At 43.9% G+C, this 27,407-nt stretch overlaps 1 protein-coding gene across 1 annotated transcript in view; it reads right to left on the reverse strand.

The window, feature by feature from the left end:
* The window catches only part of LOC121275978, an 83,543-nt gene that overhangs the window by 25,944 nt on the left and 30,192 nt on the right, over positions 1-27,407 (reverse strand). The window contains exons 7-13 of the mRNA XM_041183922.1: positions 19,493-19,609; positions 17,737-17,847; positions 15,128-15,295; positions 14,508-14,630; positions 9,618-9,779; positions 6,894-6,972; positions 2,291-2,530 (exon numbers count right to left, since the gene is read on the reverse strand). Of these exons, the coding sequence (XP_041039856.1) occupies positions 2,291-2,530; positions 6,894-6,972; positions 9,618-9,779; positions 14,508-14,630; positions 15,128-15,295; positions 17,737-17,847; positions 19,493-19,609 (1,000 nt within the window). The remainder of the gene's footprint in view (positions 1-2,290; positions 2,531-6,893; positions 6,973-9,617; positions 9,780-14,507; positions 14,631-15,127; positions 15,296-17,736; positions 17,848-19,492; positions 19,610-27,407) is intronic.

The following is a 27,407-nucleotide window of genomic DNA, read 5'->3' on the forward strand; positions in this document are numbered from 1 at the left end:
GATGTTCTTGGAGGCTCCAACCAGTGTGGCAATCCGGGGGGTGGGGTTTCCTGACAAAAGTCCTAATCGAGCATGTAGCATTTGAAAAGCTGTCTGCAATAAAGTTTATCTGTTTCTTGTTAAAACCTGTCTGGTGCGTTAAGTCATTACATTTGGTGACAAGGGTAAAATAGCTCTGACGCCACACCTCACCTTGCTAAAGTAAGTACATTGAATCTTAAGAAAAAAGAAAAGACTATCCACCAGTCATGTCACTCTTCGGCAGAAACGATCCTTACAATGCAACTATGGAAGACTAGAGCCAGTATATAGAGTGCCTTGGTTTTTATTTTGTAGTGAACAAAATCACCACAGAGAATATGCAGAAAGTAATCATTTTGAGTGTATGTGGTAGCAAGACAAACAATCTCATTCACAGTCTGATGGCCCCAAATGCGCTCAATTCTAAGTCCTTTAATGAATTAGCGGACCTCGTGAAAATGCATATCCAGCCACAGCGGTTAAAGTTTAATTCCAGAGTTAGGGCCCCGGGAGAGTCCCTCGTAAACTATGTAACGAAGCTGAAGCAGCTGACAGAACATTGCAGCTCCCTTCACCACCGATGCACAGTGGCAGCAGTGTGTACCATCTACAAGATGCATTGCAAGAATTCACCAAGGCTCCTTCAACAGCACCTTCCAAACCTACGACCACTATCATCTAGAAGGACAAAGGCAGCAGATACATGGGAACACCACCACCTAGAAATTCCCCTCCAAGTCACACACCATCATGACTTGGAAACATATCACCATTCCTTCACTGTTGCTGGGTCAAAATCCTGGAACTCCCTTCCTAACAGCACTGTGGGTGTACCTACACCACATGGACTGCAACAGTTCAAGAAGGCAGCTCACCAGCACCTTCTCAAGGGCAATTAGAGATGTGTGATAAATGCTGGCCCAGCCAGCGTAGTTCAGATCCCGTGAATGAATAAAAAAAAAACTAATTTAAAGAATGTAATGCATGGAAGAACCAAGGGCAAGGAAATGAACAGCAGGACTCCAAGATTAAACTGAAACACTAAAAAAAAAACTTTACCTTACAAACTTGAATAAAACAAACAATAATGACTAAATAGGTAGATTGAGCAAATAAAATAATGATTCTAAATGATATGAGCTTCTACCTTAATCTCAATCCAACAGGTTTATCCCAGTTTAATCTTTTTTACTGTGGCTTTCATTCTGCCAGGCTGTTAAACATATCCTGGAAGACAGTTTCTTTTTCTCTGGATCTGGCTGCACAGGTTATAGCTCAGGTCCATGGTATATTCCTACCAATATGATCTCCTGGTCCAAGTATAGCCATTGCTGATGGTCAAATGCCATGGCCCACCAGACACATGTAGACACTCCTTTGGTGTCTATTCTGTAGCTGGACTTCTTTCTTTACAGAGCTACTCAGTTCTCCCAATTCTCTGGAACTCCTCTTTTCCTCTCTAAACCTACAGTACTGAGTTCTCTTGTTAAACATGACAGATTGGACGCCTGCAGCTTCCAAGCCAGTTTCTCTTACGCCTAATTTCTCCTAAAAAACCCAAATCCCATCAGTTTTCCTTTTAGAGCATAGCTCCGCCCTCAGCAGTTTTGTCAATAGCAACCTCATGGTTTTTTTGCTTCTAAAAGCCTCTCAACTGGGTCAAAACTTCAATTATGGTTTGTAAACACACACTGGCATACTAAACCAAATCAAAAGTAAACAACCCTGCATTCACCTTAAACCAAAGCTTTATATTCTTAAGCCTTACTATAACCCACAATGGAGACAGTTATAACTGACTCGAAATGTTGACTCTGTTTCTCTCACCGCAGATGCTACCAGACCTGCTGAGTTTTTCTAGCACTTTCTGTTTTTATTTCAGATTTCCAGCATCTACAATATTTTGCCTTTGTCTTTACAATTTCCTGTTTGCTAAAGACTGTGCAGGTTCAGAGCTGGACATGCAATGTAGCTGGACTTATTCTCCTGAGCCAGTAGCTTGTCCAAAACTCAGTAGTCTGCAGTATTCTGTCCTCTTTGCAGTCGGAACTTCTGGGCGCAAATTGGCCTTAGCAGTCACTGAAACCCTACTAAACATGCCGGATGATGAATATGGTCATCTTCGCTTTGAAGGGTGAACAAGGCTCAGATAACAGTGTTTTTACACCAAGAAGACAGAAGTTTGGGCCAGCATAGTCAGGAGCAGAATAAAACTCTCTAAACTGTCATAATGGGAAACAAGGTTCACACAAAACCGATCCATCTTTACCTCTCAGCCAGGTTGTGAAATAGCTCCTTCCCGTTGCAGAGTTCTTGGATCAGAACTAAGTATTTAGGTGTAATGTAGGCACCGTGAAGCTGAACAATGTTGTTGTGATGCAGTTTCTTTAGGATTTCATACTCCTTCAGGACAAATGGCTTATTCTGCTTCTTGTAAGGAGTGATTTTAGCTGCAAGCGACTTTCCCGAGGAGTTCTCTGTACATTTCTTTATGATGCCGAAGCGCCCTCTTTAAAAAAAAATTCAAACTGTACATAGAATTAAATATAAAATAATGTAGTTAATCTAATTAACATAAACTAAATCTGGGAATAGTAAAAAGTATTAATCAGTGAGAATGTTACTATGGTCTCAACCTTGCCTAAAATCACCTTACCTTGCTCCCTCTCTCCTTCCAACAAAAACCTCTAAAGAAAAATTTATGGCCAGGAATTTCCTCAGAGTTGTAACTGCTCCCTGATGTTAGTGGATGTCAGTTACTAGCGGAGACCAATGGTATACATATAATTGGGGTTACTGGAGATTTCTGCCAAGGTTTAGGCAGTGGAAACTGGAGGAAATTCCTGGCCAGGTGCCTTTAACTCTGCATTTGGGGCACCTTCAACTATTTGCCCCACCATTCTCCCACAAAACATGTCTCCTGCTTGGTGTTCTCCGCCGTCTCTTGTGAAGCGCTTTGAGGTGTTTTCTACTTGAGGGATTCTATATAATTGCAAGTTGTTGTTGAGTGCAGGCTGAACTGGTAAAAGGAGGCGATGGTATAGTGGTAATTGTCAATGGACTAGTAATCCAGAGACCCAGGGTAATGCTCTGGGGTTTGAATCCCACCTCGGCAGATGGTGGATTTGAAAACAATAAAAATCTGGAATTAACAGTCTAATGATGACCATGGAGTCATTGTCGATTGTTGTAAAAACTCATCTGGTTCACTAATGCCCTTTAGGGAAGGAAATCTGTCGTCCCTACCTAGTCTGGCCTACATGTGACTCCAGACCCACAGCAATTCCCTCTGAAATGGCCAAGCAAACCACTCAGTTGTGACAAACCGCTACAAAGTCACAAAAAAGGAATGAAACCAGATGGACCACCCGACATCGACCTAGGCACCGGAAACGACAACGGCAATCTCAGCCCTGTCAACCATGCAAAGTCCTCCTTACTAACATCAGGGGGCTAGTGCCAAAATTGGGAGAGCTGTCTCACAGACTAGTCAGGCAGCAGCCTGACATAGTCATCCTCATAGAATCATAACTTACAGATAATGTCCCAGAAACCACCAGCACACCACCATCACCATCCCTGGGTATGTCCTGTCCCACTGGCAGGACAGGCCCAGCAGAGGTGGCGGTGCAGTGGTATACAGTTGGGAGGAAGATGCCCTGGGAATCCTCAACATTGACTCCGGACCTCATGAAGTCTCATGGCATCAGGTCAAACACGGGCAAAGAAACCTCCTGCTGATTACCATGTACCCTCAGCTGATGAATCTGTGCTCCTCCATGTTGAGCACCATTTGGAGGAAGCACTGAGTATGGCAAGGGCGCAGAATACACTCTGGGTGGGGCACTTCAAAGTCCATCACCAAGAGTGGCTCAGTAGCACCACTATTGACTGAGCTGGCCGAGTCCTAAAGGACATAGCTATTAGACTGCGCCTGCGACAGGTAGTAAGGGAACCAACAAGAGGGAAAAGTATAATTAACCTCATCCTCACCAACCTGCCTACCGCAGATGCATTTGTCCATGACAGTATTGGTAGGAGTGATCAACACAGTCGTTGTGGAGATGAAGTCCTGCCTTCACATTGAAGATACCCTCTATTGTGTTGTGTGACACTACCGCCATGCTAAATGGGATAGATTTCGAATAGATTTAGCAACTCAAGACTGGGCACCCATGTGGGCCATCAGCAGCAGCAGAATTGTACTCAAACACAATCTGGAACCTCATGGCCCACCATATCCCCCATTCTACCATTACCATCAAGCCAGAGGTTCAACCCTGGATCAACAAAGAGTGTAAGGAGGCATGCCAGGAGCAGCACCAGGCATACCTAAAAATGAGATGTCAACCTGGTGAACCTATAACACAGGACTACTTGTATGCCAAGCAGCATTATCAGCAAATGATAGACAAGGCTAAGTGATCCCACAACCAACGAATCAGATCTAAGCTCGGCAATCCTGCTAAGTCCAGTCGTGAATGGTGCTGGACAATTAAACAACTCACTGGAGGAGGAGGCTCCACAAATATCCCTATCCTCAATGATGGAGGAGCCCATCACATCAGTGCAAAAGATAAAGCATTTGCTGCAATCTTCAGCAAGAAGTGGCGAGTGGATGATCCATCTTGGCCTCCTCCGGAGGTCCCCAGCATCACAGATGCCAGTCTTCAGCCAATTGAATTCACTCCACATGATATCAAGAAACAGCTGAAGGCACTGGATACTGCAAAGGCTATGGGCCCTGACAATATTCCAGCAATAGTATTGAAGGCTTGTGCTCCAAAAATTGCCATGCCCCTAGCCAACGGCAACACTGGCATCTGCCTGGCTGTGAGGAAAATTGCCCAGGTATGTCTTGTACACAAAAAGCAGGAAAGATTCGACTCAGCCAATTACCAGCCCATCAGTCTACCCTTCATTATCAGTAAAGTAATGGAAGGGGTCATCAACAGTGCTATCAAGTGGCACTTGCTTAGCAATAACCTGCTCACTGATGCCCAGTTTGGGTTCTGCCAGGGCCACTCAGCTCCTGACCTCATTACAGCCTTGGTTCAAACATGGGCATAAGAGCTCAACTCCTGAATTGAGGGTGACTGCCCTTGACATCAAGGCAGCATTTGACAGAGTGTGGCATCAAGGAGCCCTAGTAAAACTGGAGTCAATTGGAATCAGGGGGAAAACTCTCCGCTGGTTGGAGTCATACCTAGCACAAAGGAAGATGGTTGTGGTTGTTGGAGGTCAGTCATCTTAGCTCCAGGACATCACTGCAGGAGTTCCTCAGGGTAATGTCTTCAGCTGCTTCATCAATGACCTTCTTTCCATCATAATGTCAGAAGTGGGGATGTTTGCTGATGATTGCACAATGTTCAGCACCATTCGTGACTCCTCAGATACTGAAGCAGTCCATGTCCAAATGCAGAAAGACCTGGACAATATCCAGGCTTGGGCTGACAAGTGGCAAGTGACATTCGTGCCACACAAGTGTCAGGCAATGACCATCTCCAACAAGAGAGCATCCAACCATCGCCCCTTGATGCTCAATGGCATTACCATCACTGAGTCCCCCACTATCAACATCCTGGGGATTACCATTGACCAGAAACTGAACTGGACTAGCCATATAAATACTGTGGTTACAACAGCAGGTCAGAGGCTAGGAATCGTGCAACGGGTAACTTGCCTCTTGACTCCCCAAAGCCTGTCCACTATCTACAAGGCACAAGTCTAGAGTGTGATGGAGTACTCCCCATTTGACTGGATGAGTGCAGTTCCCACAACACTACGAAGCTTGACAGCAACCAGGACAAAGCAGCCCGCTTGATTAGCACCACATCCACAAACATTCACTCGCTCCATCACTGATGCACAGTAGCAGCAGTGTGTACCACCTACAAGACGCACTGCAGGAATTCACCAAGGCTCCTTCAACAGCACCTTCCAAACCCATGACCACTACCATCTAGAAGGACAAGAGCAGCAGATAGATGGCAACACCACCATCTAGAAATTCCCCTCCAAATCACTCACCGTCTTGACTTGGAAATATATCGCTGTTCCTTCACTGTCGCTGGGTCAAAATCCTGGAACTCTCTTCCTAACAACCCTGTGGGTGTACCTACACCACATGAACTGCAGCAGTTCAAGAAGGCAGCTCACTACCACCTTCTCAAGGGCAAGTAGAGATGGGCAATAAATGCTGGCCCAGCCAACGAAGCCCACATCCCATGAATTAATTTTAAAAAAGGACAGAGTTTAGTATCCATGAGCCATCTCTTTGCAGACTTAATTGGGGCAGGGCCAGGGAGGCAGTGGAGTCTCTTCCTGGTGCTCTTTTGCCCAATCAAATGCTCCCTCTTCGACCTCCAAGCTTGTTTCAGCAGTTGGGCATTAAATTCCGCCAATGGAGTTCCTGCTTTTGATTTTACTGATCATAGTTAATATCCTGGTAAAATCTCCTCTGCACTCTCTCTAGAGCAATCACATAAGTTAGGGGGTCCGTCAATAAAATGAAGTTAAGATAGAAGATCAATAATGATCTTATTGAATGATGGAGTAGGCCAGAAGGGTAGTTTAGCCTATTCCTGTTCCTATTTCTCATGTTCATGTTTATTAACTCTCATTCCCAATTTTAGCAAATTATGTAAAATATAACTCATCTCTTGTAGCTATACGTTGTATTATGTAACATATTCCAGCTATGTTTTATCTTCTGTGGATATTCCAAACTGCGTGCGATCTTTTATATAATTCAATACAGCCTATGTATTATGCTCAATATTAAGACAGTCGTGACTATGCATTATCCTGCAACTTGCATAATCCAGTATGCTTATGTTATCCACACTAAATGTTAAGGACAGCTAATGTACCTGTTTATCTCTGTGAGAAATGTGTATGTCTGATGCACTGATGCCAGCTTCTCTCCATGTACACTATGCGACTTTACTTCTAAAAGGAAATAGAGAAAAGAAAGGAAGGAAATTTAGAAAATTAAAAATGTAATGAAGGAACTTTTCAGAAAATAAACAAAATAAACTGTCACACTTTTTGAATGGGAATCGGGGACAAACTCTCCACCGATTGGAGTCATACCTAGCACAAAAGAAGATGGTTCTGGCTGTTGGAGGTCAATCATCTCAGTTCCAGGACATCACTGAAGGAGTTCCTCAGGTAGTGTCCTAGACCTAACCATCTGCAGCTGCTTCATCAATGACCTTCCCTCTGTTATAAGGTCAGATGTTCGCTGATGTTACCACAATGTCCAAATGCAGCAAGACCTGGACATATGCAGGCTTGGGCTGATAAGTGGCACATCGCGCTATCAACATTCTGGGGTTACCACTGACCAGAAATTAAACTGGACTGGCCATATAAATACTGTGCTACAAGAGCAAGTCAGAGGCTTAGAATCCTGCAATGAGTAACTCACCCGCCAGTTCCCCAAAGTGTGATGGAATACTGTCCACTTGCCTGGATGAGTGTAGCTCCAACATCCAAGACACTTGACACCATCCAGGACAAAGCAGTCCATTTGATTGCCACCCCTAACAAACATTCACTCCATTTACCACCAACACACAAATGCATTGCAGAAACTCACCAACAGCACCTTCCAAACCCACATCTAGAAGGACAAGGGCAGAAGACACATGGGAACATCACCACCCGTAAATTCCCCGCCAAGTCACTCACCATCCCAACTTGGATGCTGCCATTCCTTCACTGTTGCTGAGTCAAAATCCTGAAGTGTAGCCGCTGTTATGATGTAGGAAGTACAGCAACCAATTTGTACACAAGCTACCACAAGGAGCAGAGTGATAATAACCAGTTAATCTGTCTTTTTTTGTGAAGTTGTTTGTGGGATCAAGATTGGCCAGGATGGCAGGGATAACTCTCCTGTTAATCTTTGAAATAGTGCCATGGGATCTCTTACATTCAATTGTGAGCGCAGACGGGTCCTTGGTTTGGCATCTCATCCAAAAGATAGCATCTCTAACACTGCAGTATTACATTGGAGAATGTTACGAAAGTATAATAATTTTCATAATATTTTTCTGGTTTGTTGTAAAGTAGGTTTATGGATATGAGTGTAGGTGGTTCTATCTGTGTGATTTAATTACTTTTGGAGTCAGGTAGACTACAAGCTTGAAATTATCAAAAGAAACTAGGTGTTGAAATGCTAATGAGTAAACATGGATGCTGCCTTAGCATGTAAGGTGTGAAGGGAATTTGCATTTTTAGATAAGTGAAGAGACTGTTTGGATTTCAAAGGGATGTTAATATGTTTACAACTATCCAGATAAGCAAGGCTAAACAGTGTGTTTATTTTTCCCAAAGGTTGCTGACAATATTGGCAACATGAAAGTTTCTATATTATTAGAAAGGTACAGTTTTAAGGGTATATGGAACAATGGAATTCATATATTAAAGAGAGAGAAACATATATAAAGGATAATGAAAGGCTATGTTGGGGCCATAGGGGGAGGTGGTAGCATAGTGGTATTGTCACTAACTAGTATTCCAGAGACCCAGGGTAATGCTCTGGACCTGGGTTTGAATCCCGCCATGGGAGATGGTGAAATTTGAATTCAATAAAAAATCTAGAATTAAAAGTCTGATGATGATTGATTGAACAAAATCTGATTGTTGTAAAAGCCCATCTGGTTCTAACCACTAATGTCCTTTAGGGAAGGAAATCTGCTGTCCTTACCTGGTCTGGCCTGCATGTGGCTCCAGAACCACAGCAATGTGGTTGACTTTTAAATGCTCTCTGAACAAGGGAAATTAAGGATGGGCAATAAATGCTGGCCTAGCCAGCAACAGCCACATCCCATGAATGAACTTTTAAAAAGTAAGATCTAACAGGAGTGTGTGAAACAAACTTGAAGAAGCCTCCAGCCATTTGTGCAAAAGTCTGTTGTGTCCAGTAACTAAAGTTGGGGAAAAGCCATTTGGAATTCCACTGTCAGGTGGGTACTGTGTTAACTTGCTGTTTTTTTAAAACTAAAATCTATTTTGGACTGTTGCCTTAAAGGGGGTGTGTAACTAGGAGTCAGGTTAATTAGGAATTTCAGGATTTGTTATAGAATTAAGAAATTGTAATCTTATGTATGTGCTTGAAATCTTTTCTTTTGTTAATAAATATTCTAATTTAATTTTTAAAACCTTCAAAGATCTTTGTGAAATTGTTACTTCTGAATTCAGTGCACACATCTTCTTGTAATAAATATAAATTGCAAAACTGTTGTTACAGCGTGGCCAAGTTTTCCTTGTGGATTTGGTCCATCTGGCACACATCATCTGGCACAACATAGCAAGTGCCAGCCTAGATTTTTGGGCTCAAGTCTTGGAACAGGGATTAAACACACAACCTTCTGACACAGAGCCAAGAGTGCTATCAACTGAGCCACAGCTGACACTTAGGTGAAGTAAGGTGGGTGGAGGCACGTGTTGAGTGTAAACACTGGCACAGACCAGTTAGACTGAATTATTTGTTTCTGTGCTGTAAATTCTATATAATTCTGTGGCATTGAATTATCTTTTAGGTAAAGTCAAATACTGATAGACTGTCTAATTGACTAGAGAGCACTTACCTGTCTCCCCAATGATAACTTCAGCAGATGGTCGACTAAATAGTCCTTTCCCAGCTTTGTTGACATATGCAACTCTATACGAATAGGTTTCTCCCCTGTGCAGGTTACCGGCATAAAAGCAGGATTCAGAAAGGTCAGATGCAACATTTTTCCAGTCTTCACCTGAAAAAGGTAATTTTTTTGGGCAAAAATAATATATTATAAGGTACTTTAACGCAGTTCAAGAAAAAAAAAGGATGTTACTGGAGCAAAGGTATTGAGAAATATGGCAAGGTGGTGGGTAAATGGAACTGATCTAACAAAACTGAAGGGGTCATTTGGCCCATCGTCTCCATGTCAGTCACAAAAAAGCTAAGCAGTCTAATTCCACCTTTCAACTTTTGGTCCCAAGCTTTATAGGTTCTTAAAAATTCCTGGAGCTTAGCATTATATTTTCCCGTGCACCATTATTTCCATTATTTTTATGTATTAAAACAGTGCAGAAAGAAATTTTATATAAACATAACAAGTGTGGTACTAGAGGAAATTAAACCCTTTATGTTTTATTCTACACAACACAGAAAACAGCTTTTAAAAAGTCAATTTTCATTAACATTGCAATGCATTCACATTCAAAAGAAAACTTAATGTCACAAGAACATTTCAAATTCTATTTTATTCCCATGAAATAGTTTTACTAATTTATATAGTAAGAAACACAGGATGGGATTTTCTGCTTCAGTCAGCAGCTGGAATTGTGACGGGCTAGGGCACTTAATTTGGCGTGAGGCAAAAAATCTGTTACCCGACGGCGGGATAAACTGTTGGAATTTTGTTCTCCTGACTTTCAAGTCGGGTTAAAGGCGGGTTGAGCTTCCCGATGAACAATTTGAGGAACTCCATTTGCATGTATTAGCATCCCATATATGCTAATTAAAAGGCCACCTCGCTGGAATTAAGTTTGCCCTCCAAATTAAGTTCCCTGCCAGTGAAAATTTAGAATGTTAATATTTAAAACTGCATATAAATAGCGTGCACTTCGTGAGCTTCACTTCTTCCATGACTTTGAGGTCTGTTGACGTTGCTTTCTCCTTCTTGGGGACTTTGCATAACTTCACTCAAGTGGTGTTAGCAAACGCCGCGCCAAGGCTGGAAAATAACTATAACTACAATAACTATCCAACGAGAAAAAGTACCAGGGAAACTAATGGGGCTAAAGGCCGATAAGTCTCCCGGACCTGATGGGGTGCGTCCTAGGATATTAAAGGAAGTAACTACACAAATAGTGGATGCACTGGTAGTAATCTTCCAAGAATCCTTAGATTGGAAAAGTCGCAGAGAATTGGAAAACTGCAATGTAACACCCTTAGTCAAGAAGGGAGGGAGACAAAAAAAGGGTAACTATAGGCTAGTAAGCTTAACATCCACCATTGGGAAAATGTTAGAATCTATTATAAAGGACGTAAGGCACAGCATTTAGAAATACATAATATAATCAAGCATAGCCAGCATGACTTCATTAAGAGGAAGAGGAAATCATGCCTGACAAATTTATTAGAATTCTTTGAGGAGGTAACAAGCACGATAGATAAAGGGGAACCAGTAGATATAATATATTTGGATTTCCAATAAGGTGTCACACATAAGGCTAACAATAAGATGAGAGCTCATGATGTTGGGGGTAGTATATTAGCATGGAAAGAAGATTGGCTAACTAACAGAAGACAGAGAGTTGGGATAAGCAGGCCATTTTCAGGATGGCGACCTGTAACTAGTGGAGTGCCACAAGGATCAGTGCTGGGGCTACAATTATTTACAATATAGATTAATGACTTGGATGAGGGAAGTGAATGTACTATCGCCAAATTTGCGGATGACACAAAAATAGGTGGGAAGGCCAGTGGTGAGGATGACACAAAGTGTCTACAGAGAGATACAGACAGGTTAAGTGAGTGGGCAAAAGCTTGGCAGATGGAATATAACGTGGGAAAATGTGAGGTTATGCACTTTGGCAGGAAGAATAAAGGAGCTGGATATTATTTAAATGGAGAAAGACTGCAGAAAACTGCAGCACACATGGATTTGGGCATCCTTGTGCATGAATCCCAAAAAGCTAACATACAAATTCAACAGGTAATAGGGAAGACAAATGGAATGTTGGCCTTTATTTCAAATGGAATGGAGCATAAAAATAGAAGTCTTGCTAAAACTATACAAGGAACTAATTAGACCACACTTAAAATACTGTGAACAGTTTTTGACCCTTTATCTAAGGAGAGATATACCGGCATTGGAGGCAGTCCAGGGAAGGTTCACTCAGTTGATCCAGGTATGGAGGGATTTTCTTATGAGGAGCGGGTGAGTAGGTTGGGCCTGTACTTATTGGAGTTTAGAAAAATGAGAAGCTACCTTATTGAAACATATAAGATTCTTAGGGGTTTTGACAGGGTAGATGCTGAGAGGTTGTTTCCCCTTGTGGGAGAGGGCATAATCTCAGAATAAGGAGCCGCCCAATTAAGACAGGGATGAGGAGGAATTTCTTCTCTCAGAGGGTAGTGAATCTATGGAATTCTTCACCGCAGAGGGCTGTAGAGGCTGGGTCGTTAAGTATATTCAAGACGGAGACAGACAGGTTTTTAATCAGTAAAGGGAATCAGGGATCATGGGGAAAAGGCATGGAAATGGAATTGAGGATTATCAGATCAGCCATGATCGCATTGAATGGCAGTGCACACTCAATGGGCCGAAAGGCCTACTTCTACTGCTATGTCTTATGGTCTTACAAGGGAGACAGGCAAATGCTGGAAGGTGGGGGGGCAGGTTTGAAGGTTGGAATGAAGGCTAGACAGGGGAGGTAGGCTTAGGTGGAAAGAGTTTGGGCGGGGGGGGGGATGTGGCGGAAATGTCCGGGGAAGCGTGGGGAAGAGTATCTGGGGAAGGGTGGGGTAAGTGTTCAGGAAAGGGGTGGGAGTATGCTCAGGGAAGGTTGGGGGCAGTGTCCGGGGAAGTGATGGGGGCATGACCGGGGAAGGGTGGGGAGAGTGTCCAGGGAAGGGTTGGGGGGGAAGCGTCTTTGAGGGTGGGGTTGGAGGTGTCAATAGTGGGGTCCTGGGGAGAACTCAGGGTACTATTGATAAGAGGGAACAGTCGCAGTCAGAAGGTGGAGTGCGATTCCATAGGGCGGCAGGTCTGGGGCAAGAGTCTGGTAGGTAAAGGTTTCATCAGGTGGGTTACAGAGGGGGACAAGACAAGTGGCTTGGATAACGGGAGAGGGCATGGTCAGGGTGGGCATGGGGATGGTAATGGGTGTTGGCTCTGAGGGGAGGAAATGCATGTGGCGGTGGATTTTGATGGGTCCAGGGTAATGGGGGGATTATTCAAGAGTGATAGAAAGGAAAGGAATGATGATATTGGGTGGGTCTATGGTGATGGGGGAAAGTTGGTGCGTGACAGGGGGAGGGTGGAAGGTGAGTTTCAAAAGGTGATGTGCACCTTTTTTCCAAACTGACCTTGAACATGAGTCAGTGAGATTCCTTGAAGCGGGAATAAGGTCTTTTTGGGTGACTGGAGTTGGTGGCTGAGTAAAGGGACACCCTGATAATTATGAGACAGCTGGATGTCAAAGATGCTCAGTTGTGTTCTCCTCTCTATGGTGAACCCCACATTGCAGTAGGTTTGCTCCCGACTCGTGGGTCTCATAGTATTGAGATCCCAGCAAAATGTGGAGCTGCCGTTCGTTCTGTACGATTTGCCATCTGCTACAGTCAGAAGAAGGGAGAGAGGGAGGCGGAATACCTGCAAGGGCATGCAACTCGCGACTTCAAACCTCCATTCTCTGGTGTGAATGGTCATGGCTGACAAGGGATCATGTGTTTAGTCTTTCTATGCTGCCAAGGCAATGGCCTCTCTGTAGAATTTCGAAAGTAGTGGAGACAAGTGGAAAAGTGAAGTGTGAAGCTTCTTGTGCATGGCTTTCATCAAGCTGTCCAAAAAGCAACATATCCATACACATTCATGTACGAGCGGGAGGAACATCCATCTCTGGTCCTTCAGGATGTCCTTTACCTAGAAGTGGTGGGGAGGGGCTGCCATGTCTAAACGGAGGCCAGGTGAAGGACTTGGCACTTGCCTGTTGGCTTTGAGATGGAGGGAAACCTGTAAAGGACATGCTCACTTAATGTATCATTTCAATTTGTTCACAGATCCACTGAGACGTTGATCATACAGACTGCAGGCAACCCTGCCTTGGTAATGGCTCTCATCCAGATAAGGGGAATGAGGGCCCATCACTGGTTGGCACAGGGCCATGAGGAGTAACGGCCTGAGCAGCAAGAGGCAGCGGGCTCTTAATATGGTCAAGAGGCTGGCGGATATGGACCATTGCAACCGTGAGTATTAGCCCAAGGATGGGTGTATCGCCAGCAGTGTCCTTATCAAGGGGTGAATGAAAGGCAATGCTGGAGATGCTCTCGATTGTCCTGGGACATGGCTGCTCACCTCTGCAAGCTTCTCCAGTACAAGATGCGGCCGCAAGGACTCTGGAGGAGTAATGCGGAGCTACTGGCCTGCAATGAATGAATGTTCGCCTGGATGTCCTTTAAAAATGATGCCAGGCCGTTCAATTCTATGAGGTAACGGTGGGGCGGGTGACTTGCTTCCCACCCACCACGAGATTTGCTGAGCTCCTCACTGATGCATAATTAATGAGCTCAAAAGCGTAAGTTCGTTCATGTTCACCTGTCCACTGCCCAGTGGGAATCACGCCAACTTTCCCACCCGCAGTCTCCAGAATGGAAAATTCCACCAACAGTGTCAGATATAAGTGAATTGTCATGTTTTCCCAATTATGCAATCATCAGCCAGCTATGTAACTCTTTCCACTGTGCCAAGCAAATTGACATCTCTACTTACCTGTTCTCTTACACTCAATAATGTACGTTATTGGCATGTTGGTCACAAGCGGCTTCCATATCACTAAAGCTCCATCTTCATAGACCTGTGCTACTTCAGGAGAATCAGGGCGACAAGGCACAGCTATAAATAGAAAGAAAGTGAAGTTGATTTGGCCAAAGGAACAAGACTTCTGACTGCTCACCCTTGTTACACCAAAAAAGTGGAGACATTCTAGCCATGCCTTTAGCGTACCAGTCATTTACAATAACTTTCTTGTCCCTTTTTTCCAATTTTATCCTCACCTCTCCTGAAAACATTGATTCCCACACTTGAGTTCCCTTCAGTACTTCATCCAAGTGACCATTTTACATGTGCCTGGCTATTTAAAATGTAAGATGGTGCTTGAGGCAGTAAAGCCCCATCCTGACTTCATTTGAGATACAGGCAGATACGTTTCAATAAGGTTTGCAAGATTGCATCAGGAGTGGCTGGCTCATTTTCTCCCCTACCCCTAGCCCAGAACCAGTGATGGACCTTTTCTGACCTGGTTATCAGGTGAATGATTCATGGGATTTAGTGTGGTTTATGAGCGCTCTCCAGAGTTGGGCAAAATCAATCACAGCCAAATGTATAGTTACCTGCAAGATTCAGTAAGCAGCAAGCTGAAGCTTTGCCTAAACGGTTCTCAGCCACACATGTATATCTACCAAGGTCATCCTCTGTTACGTTTAGGATAGTTAAAAGCTGGCAATTTTGGCTTGTGGCTGATGACAGTATTCGGTCACTGCAGCACACCAGCTGGTCCTCTGTGGAGAATAATAAATCATGAAAATTAAATGAGTGTTGGATTGAAACATATAAGATGTGAAACTTTCCACTGTCTATACTGCCGAATTGAGCAATATTTTGTAATGCTGAAATAAGAACGGAAAATACTGAAAGCAATCAGCAGGTTAGGCAGCATCTGTGGAGAGAGAAACAGAGCTGACATTTCAGCTTGAGGACCTTTTGTCAGAAGCTTCTGATGAAAGGTCATCTACTTGAAATATTGGGCAGAATTTAGCCCTTGTTGGGTGGGCTTGGCGGGGGCAGGCAGGAGTGTTCGGGAAGCCAAATGCCACCAGCGATCGGGGCTGGACCACAATTTCACCCTGGCAAGCCAATTAAGGCCCGCCCAGCATGAAACACAAGCAGCAGTGCTCAGCAGTATCCGTGCGTGTGGATAGGGTGGGGGGTGGAGTGCGAGTGCAAACTTCACGCATTTGCGCAAGTATGTGATTGCAAATCTCCCTGAGGCACAGCGCTGCCTCAGGGAGATGAACATTTTTCCAAATATAAAATAAAGATTTCAAAAATGTAATAAAACATGTCCCCTCATGTGACTCTGCCACAAGAGCAGGGACATGTTATAAATGGAATGTAAAATGTTTTATTTTATTTTTAATAACTGTTGAAAACCTCATCCTGCTCGTGAATGAGGTTTCCTGAAAAGTGCAAAGGCCGATTGGCCTTTTCACCTACCCACCAACCGAAGGTTGGACAGGCAGCGAAAAATTTCATTCAATTATCCTTTTAATGGCTTAACAGGCCTTTTAATTGTTGGCGGGCACGCTGCCGACTCTGGCATGAGCCCATTGAACAAAGTTTCGCTCAACTGCATGTTGGCATCGGGACGCTTGCCCGACATCAACAGCTGTCATTTTACACTCGAGAGGGTTGGGCGTGCATCCGTCTGCTGAGGTAAAACTTTTGCCCATTAACACTGTTTCTCTCTCCACAGATGCTGTCTGACCTGCTGAGTATTTTCTGTTTTGACTCCAGATTTGCAGCATCCACAGTATGTTGCATTTGATTCCCTTAATGCTGCTCACTTTCAACTGAGAGGGCTGACCCATGTAAGACTTAATCAACATTAAACATGGAAGAATATGCTCAGTTAAAATTCAGGTGTTTAGGAACCTGAAGGCCACTTACCACATAAATACAAACACATTTTTAAAAAATGTGCTCAGAGTAGTAGGTTAAGACAACTCAAATTCACTTTACATAGGCCCCTCATTGGCAAAGAGAGGCAATTTCTATTGTTTTTCTAAGCTGGATTAAAAACTAAACCCACAGACAAAAGGAAACTGTGTTTAGCAGAATTCGATGCATCAGTTTTAATTGGAATTGGATGAAGTGGTTCTGGAAAAGTGAGTGAGAGTGAGTGAGTTAAAAAGGTAGCTGCCTTATCATTGCCAGTAACTCTGTTAGGTATACCACATCCAGTATCAAATTTCACTGATTTGACCTTGTTGTAGCTGAGTCTCAATAGCACGTACAGTGTGACATAAAAAGTTTATTGGTACGTTAATTAATGCCAATAATTTGTGAAAAATAATTATTGGCATTAATTAATGTACCAATAAACTTTTTATGTCACACTGTACGTGCTATTGAGACTCAGCTACAACAAGGTCAAATCAGTGAAATTTGATACTGGATCTGTGTATGAAATTAAGGGCTGATTTTCTAAGATGTGTGGGTTGTTTCTCAATAGGTTTGCCGCAACTTGGCCAAAGAAACACAGGAACTCGAGATATACAGTCTAAGCATGTGGAGTTAAGGTGGATGTTAAGGAAGAACCTTTAAAAGTCATCGCCTTCAAAGCTGAAGCTCTACATTGCCTGAGAGGAATTTCAAAGCACTACTTAAGACAAAACTTGCATAAATCACAGAATAAAGCAGTGTTAATTGTAAAGACCAAAATAAATATGTGTAAGGCTTCAAAACAGAACTGAAATGCAGGACCAATAAAACAAGGTTTAAACAACATTGTATAACAAAACATTTCCTTCCTTTTGTTAAACCAATTTTCACCACTATTCTGAAAATAATGGCCCGGGCAACCAGCAACAGTGGAACCATAATCCAGCAAAGTGACCATTCCAGGTGTGTATGCTTAGATGGTAATGTCAGCAGGCTATCTGACTGTGGAAGCCCATCACATCCAAACTGATTTTTGCAAACCTCCGGCAGGTAACTGGACTGCAATCATGAGTAGGAATCCACCCGACCTGGGATACTGAGGCAAATTATAGCCCCCATTTCACCATCACAGCTGAAAGATCATCTAATTGGGTACAGAATGAAGGAATTCTCCTGGACTGTAAGGCTCCTCATTCATTTGTTTAGTAATCAATATTCAAGTTTTTTTTTTAAACAGGAACCAAGTCTATAGAGAGACGCAGCAAAAAATAGATCTAACCTTTGAACCACAGTATGTCAGGGTTTGGGTAGCCTGAAGGTCTGCAGGACAAGGTCACAGACTGACTCAAAACAACTGACTGGCTTATGAGGCCTTCGAGAAATGACGGTGCTGAAAGGAAAAAAGAAACAAGCAGCCATGTTTCAAGAGTAGGAAAAGAATTGACAAGGTTGATTTGCACAAATCGTTCAAATGTAGAGAAGCAAAGTAAAACTTTGGGTAGAATTTTATGCTCCCACGGTGGGCTGGGCAGTGTAAAATTGGGTGTAATGCCATGGGTACCTTTTCTGGCATTGACCCATTCTCCCATGACCCCACTGTAATTTTACACGTGGCGGGGTGGCATTCAGTGGCCCACCTGTCATTGAGCCAATTTAGGCTCTAAGCGATCAATTATTGGGCATTTATGGGTTTCTCCCTGCCCTGCCACAATTTTTCCTGCAGTAGGTGGAGGAGGGAGCCCAGTTTGAAGCCCACCAGGGCACACTCGGGCTATTGGTGGGAAAGGCAGGGGGAGTGGGTGTGCACTTCCTTTAGGGTCCTCTGGGCCCAGTGAGGCCCCCCAGGTTTCCCCTCTCATCCTGGCATGCTAACCCTTGCTCCCAACCCTATTTGCCAGGGTCTCCTAGGCTATTCTCGCTGATAATCACCTCAACGTACCTCGTCATCTGGTTATAATGACAATTTCGGTTGGAGTGAACAGTGGTCAATGCCCCTGGTGTCACTGCTGAGGTCAGAGAGCTACCTGTGATTTGATTGGCTGGCAACTCTTGGAGGCGGGACTTCCCCCCAGGGCAGAAGTCTCACCCTGAGCCAATTAATGTTCCTCCGAACATTAGTCTCTGGGGCAGTCTACTGGAGTAAGCGTGGGCTCGACATTGATTTTTTCGCTGGGGACTGGAACTTCACTGATATGTAAAATCCTGCCCATTGTGAAATTAGAAGAACAGCTAATATTGCTGCTTTGGTTTTGTGAGATTAATGCTGTATCTGCACTCTGCTTCTACTCGCACCCTTTTGCTTTCTCACTTGGCACTGCCCTGCAGTCAAAAGCACAGTGAATATTTCAGAATACCTATATAAAATGGGTCTGCACTGGTGTACAAAGAAAATTTGACTTTTTATATTTCTAATTTCAAATGAAAGGAGAGTCACAAGACCTTGCCTGCATTCCAGTAAGGTAATAAGTGCCCTCGGAGAAAGGTGGGGGGTGGGGGGGTGGGGGGGGGTGCGAGAATCAGCCACAATTCTTTTGCACCAAGATCAAGTGATGTATGGGAAACATTACCTTGGAAGTTCAGAATGAATGGATTCATGACCTATTTGGTCATATTTTTGGTGAAAGAAGAGTTGAGGGATAGGATGAGAAGGCGGAATTGAGCAATAAGAAAAGAATTACCTAGTGGCAAATCGTCCTCTTCTGTTCCCAAAATGCCTTACCTTCTTATGTGAACTCAACTGCTAAGCTAAACATAATATACTGTCAAACTCATAACTAACTTGCCCCTCACATATGAAAAACACGTGAATTGGCGGCAATGACAGTGAGTTCTGAAGGTCAGCCTCAAAAGTGAAAGAATTAAATGCATTTTTCTCATTCTTCAATAAAAGCAACTTACAGCTAACTTTAAGTTAACAGCTGAAAGTATTTATTTAACAGGAAAGTCCATCATCAGTTTTTTTGTGCTACTACCTACGCAGATTGTTCAGTGTAAAATATGAACTATTAAGATAGGCTTACATTCATCAGCAATACCTTTTTCCTTTGCTTTCGAACTGGGAAGCTTGAATGAAAACAGTCTAGATCTTTTCTTCAAGAGACCACTGGGATTGTCTCTAGTGTCTGTTGATTGCACACTCACCAGCTTTTTCTCTGCAAAGAATTATAATACGGATAATATTGTGTTAATATTCTTTCATTTGGACAATTTATTTGCAGGCTTTTATGGAGGAAATTATTTCTATTACCTCCATGTCCTTTATTATATTTGCAGATGCAATTGACCATAGGCTAGAAAGGATTAGGTAGCTATTCAAATTTTCCATTTATTTTTACAACCCCCCCCTCTCATTGTTTGATAATTTATTTCCTTGAATCTTACTTCACTTGGGAAAGTAAAGCAAACTAGCCTATTATATTAAATAATCAGATCATAAAGCATGGTCAAAATTATTAAAAACTTTGCTCATTGCCAATGAGCTTCTAGAATCAGATGGGAAAAGTGGGTAAGTCCATTTTATGAAATGCTTCAAGTTCCATGCCTGTGTAGTTCTTTATTCAGATATTAGAGATGAAGGAATGGACAATTATTCTTAAAATTTACACAATTGAGGCTATCAGATTCAAGTGTCCAGCACACCTCACATTAAACTATTGATCCAAGGAAGTTGTTAATCATTATGGCCATGGTAGTAAAATATTTGATGGATGATTGCTTGTGATATGCACATCAACTGAGAAAGCTAATAAAAGCTGGCCAATATTCTTAAATGAAAGCTGCCACTGACCCCAACAAGCTGACAACTCAATGAGCCTGAGGTGTGAAAACAAGTTATTACACAAGCTTTGTAATGCAGACAGTAGTGCAGCCTACAGTCCTTCATCTGCATTCAAAGAAAGTACAATGTATGAAGGGGACAGCCTGTTGTTGAAGGCACAAAACTGGCACTGTGTTTCTATAGAGGCCTGCAGGCATGCTTCACTGTAAAATTTTGAATATTTATATTAACAATGATGGTCCACTATAGTGATCTTTATTAGTTTTCAAGCAAAGGCCACTTTAGACACATCAGCTACTAAATTATCATTGCTTACTACTCCTTCATGATGTGTTGTTACAGAGCGACACATATGACTAAAACAAAATTACATATTATACTTAAAAGTAAATACACATATACAATTAAAAAATACAGCATTTATAAAACAATAACCAGGAAAATATAAGAAGTAAAAATGCGCCTATACAAGTAAATTTTTTAAAAGCCGAATAATGCAAAACTTACTGTAAAAAATATATATTATACTTTTAAAATAAAAAAAGAAAAGTGTAATTTTCTACTTGCAGTACCTCTTGCCTGCCACCAATCCTGCTTCCTGAACTTCCTACTCCCTGATCCTCCTGGTCACTGCAAATCCTTCTCCTTCCCAACCCTCAGCATTGTGGTCTCTCCTCCTCTCCAATCTTCGAGATGTGGCCTCTTCCCCCTTTCTGACTCACCCTCTCGCAGGACCTCCCACTTCCTGACTCATGCTCTCACTGCTTACCTCTTCTGGACTTGTGTTCCCATTCAAGATCCAGATCCAATCCAGAGCTCCAAACTTGTGGGAATGTGAGCGCTGATGGTGCAGAGGTGCTGAGCTGGGCCTGCTACAATCCATGTTTTTTTATTAAAAGCTCCCAGTTGCTGCTTCCCTCCCCTGAAACCTTGCTGTGAGCAAGGCAGGAGCAGCTTTGACAGTCATTTTAAAAAAGACATGGTTTGTAGCTGCTGCAGCTCAGTACTTCTGCATCATCAGGACTTGTACTTCCACAACATCGGAACTCTGGCTTCAGATCAGATCTGCATCTTGAATGGGAATGCAAATCCAGGAAAGGGAAGTGGTGAGAGGGTGAATCACAGAATGGGAGGTTTGGTGAGGGCATGGGTCGGGTCTGGGGAAGAGGCCACAATTTAGAAATCGGGGAGGTGGGGTAGGCCACAACTTGGAGGTCAGGGAGCGGCGAGAGGCTGCTCCAAAGTGACACCATTCAGATTGGAAACAACGCTAAAACAAATCTCGCGATGCTCAACGAGATTACAGACCCATTAATTTACCAACATGGAGTTGGAGAGCCGCACTTAAGTGTTGATGGGAGCCACCAATGGCTTGCGGGCCTTGCAAAAAGAACACTGGTCTAGTAATTGAATTGCTCTGGTCGCATAGACAATGAACCTCTAAAATGGGCATAATGGCCCTGAACTGTAAAGGCAACAGAAGCTGGGTGATCCAATTACTAGGTTGGGGGAGGCGATGGCGTAGTGGTATTGCTGCTAGACTAGTATTCCAGAGACCCAAGGCAATGCTTTGAGGATCCAGGTTCAAATCTCATCACGGCAGATGGTAGAATTTGAATTCAATAAAAAAATCTGGAATTAAAAGCCATGATGGCCATGAAATGATTGTCAATTGTTGTAAAAACCCATCTGGCACTAATGTCCTTTAGGGAAGGAAATCTGTCATCCTTACCTGACCTACATGTGACTCCAGACACACAGCAATGTGGTTGACTCTTAAATGGCCTAGCAAGCCACTCAGTTGTATTAAACTGCTACAAAGTCACAAAAAAAGAATGAAACCAGACAGACCACCATTGACCCAGGCACCAGAAACACCAATGGCAATCTCAGCCCTGCCAACCATGTAAAGTCCTCCTTACTTACATCTGGGGGCCAAAATTGGGAGAGCTGTCTCACAAGCTAGTCAAGCAACAACCTGACATAGTCATCCTCACAGAATCATATCTTACAGATAATGTCCCAGACACCACCATCACCATCCCTGGGTATATCCTGTCTCACTGGCAGGACAGACCCAGCAGAGGTGTCAGCATAGTGGTATACAATCAGGAGGGAGTTGTCCTGGGAATCCTCAACATCCACTCTGGATCCCATGAAGTCTCATGGCGTCAGGTCAAACGTGGAAAGGAAACCTCCTGCTGATTACCATGTACTGCCCTCCCTCAGCTGATGAATCAGTACTGCTCCATGTTGAATATCAACTGGAGGAAGCATTGAGAGTGGAACAGGGGCAGAATGTACTGTTGGTCTGGGACTTCAATGTCCTTGGGCCAGGACTTCCCCCATTGGGGGGGGGGGGTGGTGTGGGCAGCTGTGAACCTGATCGGTGCCTCTGGAGATAGGAGTTCCAAAAGAGTGCAGAAATCTCTGTGCCTCAGGGAGATTTGTTTAAGTTTAAAACATCTAAATAAAGGAATTAACTTTTAAAATATGTCCCCTTATGTAACAGTCTCACATGAGCTGGGACACGTCAATGAATTTTTAAAATAATTTTTAGTCAATTTATAAACACTTCATGAAACCTCATCCTGCTAGTGGATGAGGTTTCGTGAAAATTGCAAAGGCTGCCTGGCCTATTCACCTGCCCGCCAACCTTAAGGTTGGACTGGTAGCTCGCTGAGCTGTTTAAATTAGTTTTTAACAGGCCTTAATAGGCCTTTGACAATTTGACTTGGCTGCGTGCCCACCAAACTGAAAACCTAAATGACACGTGGTGACATTAGGATGCCCGCCCGATGTCACAGTGCGTCATTTTATGCGTCAGCGTGTGGGCCCCGCCCCTGCTTGCCGACTGAAAAATTTTTCCCCAAGGGTGGCTCAGTAGCACCAATAATGACCGAGTTGACTGAGTCCTAAAGGACATAGCTGCTAGACTGGTCTGCAGCAGGTGGTGAGGGAACCAACAAGAGGGAAAAACATATGGTGATCTCATCCTCACCAACCTGCCTGCCACAGATACACCTGTCCATGACAACATTAGTAGGAGCGACCACTGCACAGTCATTGTGGAGACGAAGTCCCTCCTTCACATTGAGGATACCCTCCATCGTATTATGTGGCACTGCCACCATGCTAAATGGGATAGATTTTGAACAGATATAGTAACTCAAGACTGGGTATCCATGAGACACTGTGGGTCATCAGCAGCAGCAGGGTTGTACTCAACCACAATCTGTAACCTTATGGCCGGGCATATCCCCACTCTACCATTACCGTCAAGCCATGGGTTCAACCCTGGTTCAATGAAGAGTGCAAGAGGGCATGCCAGGAGCAGCAACAGGCATACCTAAAAATAAGGTGTCAACCTAGTGAAGTTACAACACAGGACTACTTGCATGCCAAACAGCATAAGCAGCAAGTGATAGACTGAGCTAAGAGATCCCACAACCAACGGATCAGATATAAGCTCTGCAGTCCTGCTACATCCAGTCATGAATGGTGGCGGACGATTAAACAACTCACTGGAGGAGAAGGCTTCACAAATAGCCCCAACCTCAATGATGGAGGAGCCCCGAACATCAGTGCAAAGTATAAGGCATAGCATTTGCTACAATCTTCAGCCAGAATGGATGATCCATCTTGGCCTCCTTCGGAGGTCCCCAGCATCACAGACACCAGTCTTCAGCCAATTTGATTCACTCCACGTGCTATCAAGAAATGGCCGAAGGCACTGGATACTGCAAAGGCTATGGGCCCTGACAATATCCCAGCAATAGTGCTGAAGACTTGTGCTCCAGAACTTGCCGCACCCCTAGCCAAGCTGTTCCAGTACATCTACAACATTGGCATCTACATGGCTCTGTGGAAAATTTCCCAGGTATGTCCTTTACACAAAAATCAGGACAAATCCCACCCAGCCAATTACCGCCCGATCAGTCCATTCTTGATCGATTGTAAAGTAATAGAAGGGGTCATCAACAGTGCCATCAAATGGCATTTGCTTGGCAATAACCTGCTTACTGGCACCCAGTTTGGGTTCCACCAGGGCCACTCAGCTCCTGACCTCATTATAGCCTTGGTTCAAACATGGACAAAAGAGCAGAATTCCTGAGGTGAGGTGAGGTGAAAGTGGACTGTCCTTGACATCAAGGCCGCATTTGACCGTGTGCTTGCACACGAACAGGGGAGAGAGCTCATCGTGAGTGAGATACAGCCAGAGTGAGTGTGGGTATTGGCAATTCGGTGCACAGCGGGAATTCAGTGCATAGGGAAAGAAGTGATCTTTGCATTTTTTTTCTTTGCTATCCAACTTCTTAAATCTTCAGAGACTGGTCTTGCCCTGCTGCAGCAGTAGAGGCTACAAGGGAAAGGAGTGATTGGTAAGTAGTGGCTCAGGTTGGATAAGTATTTCCTACTTTAATCGCTTATAGTTTAAGGTCTTCTTGTGGGTTTATAGTTTGTAAATTCTATAGTAATGAAGATCAGGAAAGAAGGGCCCTTGAGTAATTGATTTAAAAGGTTTAATTTAAAGGGATAAGTCATGGGAGGAGAGCTCAAAGCCGTGGTGTGCTCCTCATGCTCCATGTGGGAAGCTGGGTAAATTTCCATGCCCGGGACCAGCATGTGTGCAGGAAGTGTGTCCAGCTGCAGCTCCTGGAAGCTTGGGTTTCAGAGCTAGAACAGTGGTTGGGGACACTGTGGAGCATCCGCGAATATGAGAGCATCGTGGATAGCACACTTAGAGAGGTGGTCACTCCGCAGCTGAAGGGACTTCAGGAAAGAAGGGAATGAGCAGTCCAAGAGAAACAGGCAGGTAGTTCAGGAGTCCCATGGGGTCCCACTCGCAAATCGGTATTCCATTTTGGAAGCTGATGAGGTCATTGGTTCCCCCAGGGAGTGTGGACAGAGCCAAGCTTCTGGCACCACAAGCAGCCTGTCTGTACAGGAGGGGAGGAAGAGAGGAAGACCAGTAGTAATAGGGGATTCTTTAGTCATATAGACCAGGGGAACAGATAGGCATTACTGTGGCCGTCAATGTGACTCCAGGATGGTGTGCTGCCTCCCTGGTGTCAGGGTCTGGGATGTCACTGAACGGCTGCAGGGCATCCTGAAGGGGGAGGGTGATAAGGCAGAGGTCATGGTACATGTTGGTACCAATGACATAGGTAGAAAGAGGGATGAGTCTTGCATCAATAATTCAGGGAGTTAGGTAGTAGACTAAAAAGCAAGACCTCTCGGGTTGTAATCTCTGGATCACTCCCAGTGACTCGTGCTAGTGAGCTCAGGAATAGGAGGATAGTGCAGATGAATACATGGCTTAAAAGTTGGTGTAGAAGAGAGGGTTTTAGATTCCTGGATCACTGGGACCGTTTCTGGGGAAGGTGGGACCTGTACAAGCGGGAGGGTCTGAACCAGAGCGGGGCTAACACCCTTGCGGGTGGGTTTGCTCGTGCTGTGGGGAGGAGTTTAAACTAATTCGGCACGGGGAGGGGACACAGAATGTTAGCAAAATAGGGATGCATCATAATACAGTAAAACAATCAAGTCAGAGGGAGTACAGCTGCCTTAAGTTTCAAGGGAGTAAGGCAAGGCTGGATGGCCTCTACTTTAATGCCAGGAGTATTACAGGTAAAACTGATGAGTTCAGGAGGAGGATTGACATGGGGAATTGTGATATAGTAGCTGTCACTGAGACGTGGTTGTGGGCAGGATTGGCAGCTCAACATTCCGGGATATAGAATTTTCAGGTGAGACAGGGGAGGGGGTAAAAGAGGAGGAGGCATTGCATTATTAGTTAAGGAGACCTTACTGCAGTAAGGAGAGATGATATCTTGGAGGGGGTATCGAATGAAGCTTTGTGGGTAGAGCTTAGGAATAAAAAAGGGGCAGCCGCATTGTTAGGTGTTTATTATAGACCCCCAGATAGTCAGCGGGAAATTGAGGAGCAAATATGTGCACAATTTGTGGAGGTGTGTAAAAACAATAACAATAGGATAATTATATTAGGTGATTTCAACTTTGCCAACATTAATTGGGTTAGACATTGTATTAAGGGCTTGGATGGAGTGGATTTCTTAAAATGTGTACAGGAGAACTTTTTAGGTCAATGTGTAGAGGATCCAACAAGGGGTTGTGCAGTGCTGGACCTAATTCTGGGGAATGAAGCTGGACAGGTGGCTGAGGTGGTGGTGGCTGGGGGGGGGGGGGTGCATTTTAACATGGTACAGTTTAAGTTTGTTCTGGACAAAGAAATAGACAAGGTACAAAAAAATGTTTTGGATTGGAGGAGAGTGGATTTTAGTAAAATAAGGCAGGATCTGGCCAAGGTATACTGTGAACAGCTACTGGTGGGGAAATCTACAGAGGAACAGTGGGGGGCTTTCAAAAAGGAAATGGGGAGGGTACAGGTTCAACATGTTCCCTCTAAGGTGAGAGGAAGGAGTAACAAGCCCAGAGAACCATGGATGACCAGAGGCATTCAGGTTACAATGAGAAGAAAAAGAGAGGCTTTTAGCAGATAAAAGAGAAGCAAATCAGCAGAGGCGTTAGTGGAGTACAGAAAGTTCAGGGTGGAGCTTAAGAAAGCAATTAGGGGAGCAAAGAGAGGATATGAGAAAGCACTGGCTGGAAAAAGTAGGGAAAATCCCAAGGTATTCTATAAATATATCAATGGGAAAAGGATAACCAAGGAAAGAGTAGGGTCCATAAGGGACCAAGGGGGCAATCTATGGGTGGAGCCAGATGACATCGCTAGAGTGTTGAACGAATACTTCACATCCGTCTGCACCCAAGAGAATGAGGAAGAAGGTATCAAACTCTGGGAGACTGCGAGGTTCTTAAGTAACTTGATAAAGGGAGTGACAAGGTATTGGAGATGTTTGTTGGCAGGCTTAAAAGTGGACAAATCGCCAAGTCCGGATGATTTGTGTCCCAGACTGCTGAGGGAGGCAAAGGAGGAGATCGCAGGGTCTCTGAACCAAATTTTTAATTCCTCTCTGGCCACGGGGAAGGTACCAGAGGACTGGAGAACAGCTAATGTGATTCTCTTACTTAAGAAGGGTTGTAGAGATAAGCCAGGGAACTAGAGGCCAGTGAGTCTCACGTCAGTGATAGGGAAACTATTGGAGAAAATTCTGAAGCAGAGAATCTATTTCCACTTGGAGAGGCAA

The sequence above is a fragment of the Carcharodon carcharias genome, chromosome 3 (assembly GCF_017639515.1).
Source record: "Carcharodon carcharias isolate sCarCar2 chromosome 3, sCarCar2.pri, whole genome shotgun sequence".
In the NCBI taxonomy this organism is placed as follows: Eukaryota; Metazoa; Chordata; class Chondrichthyes; order Lamniformes; family Lamnidae; genus Carcharodon; species Carcharodon carcharias.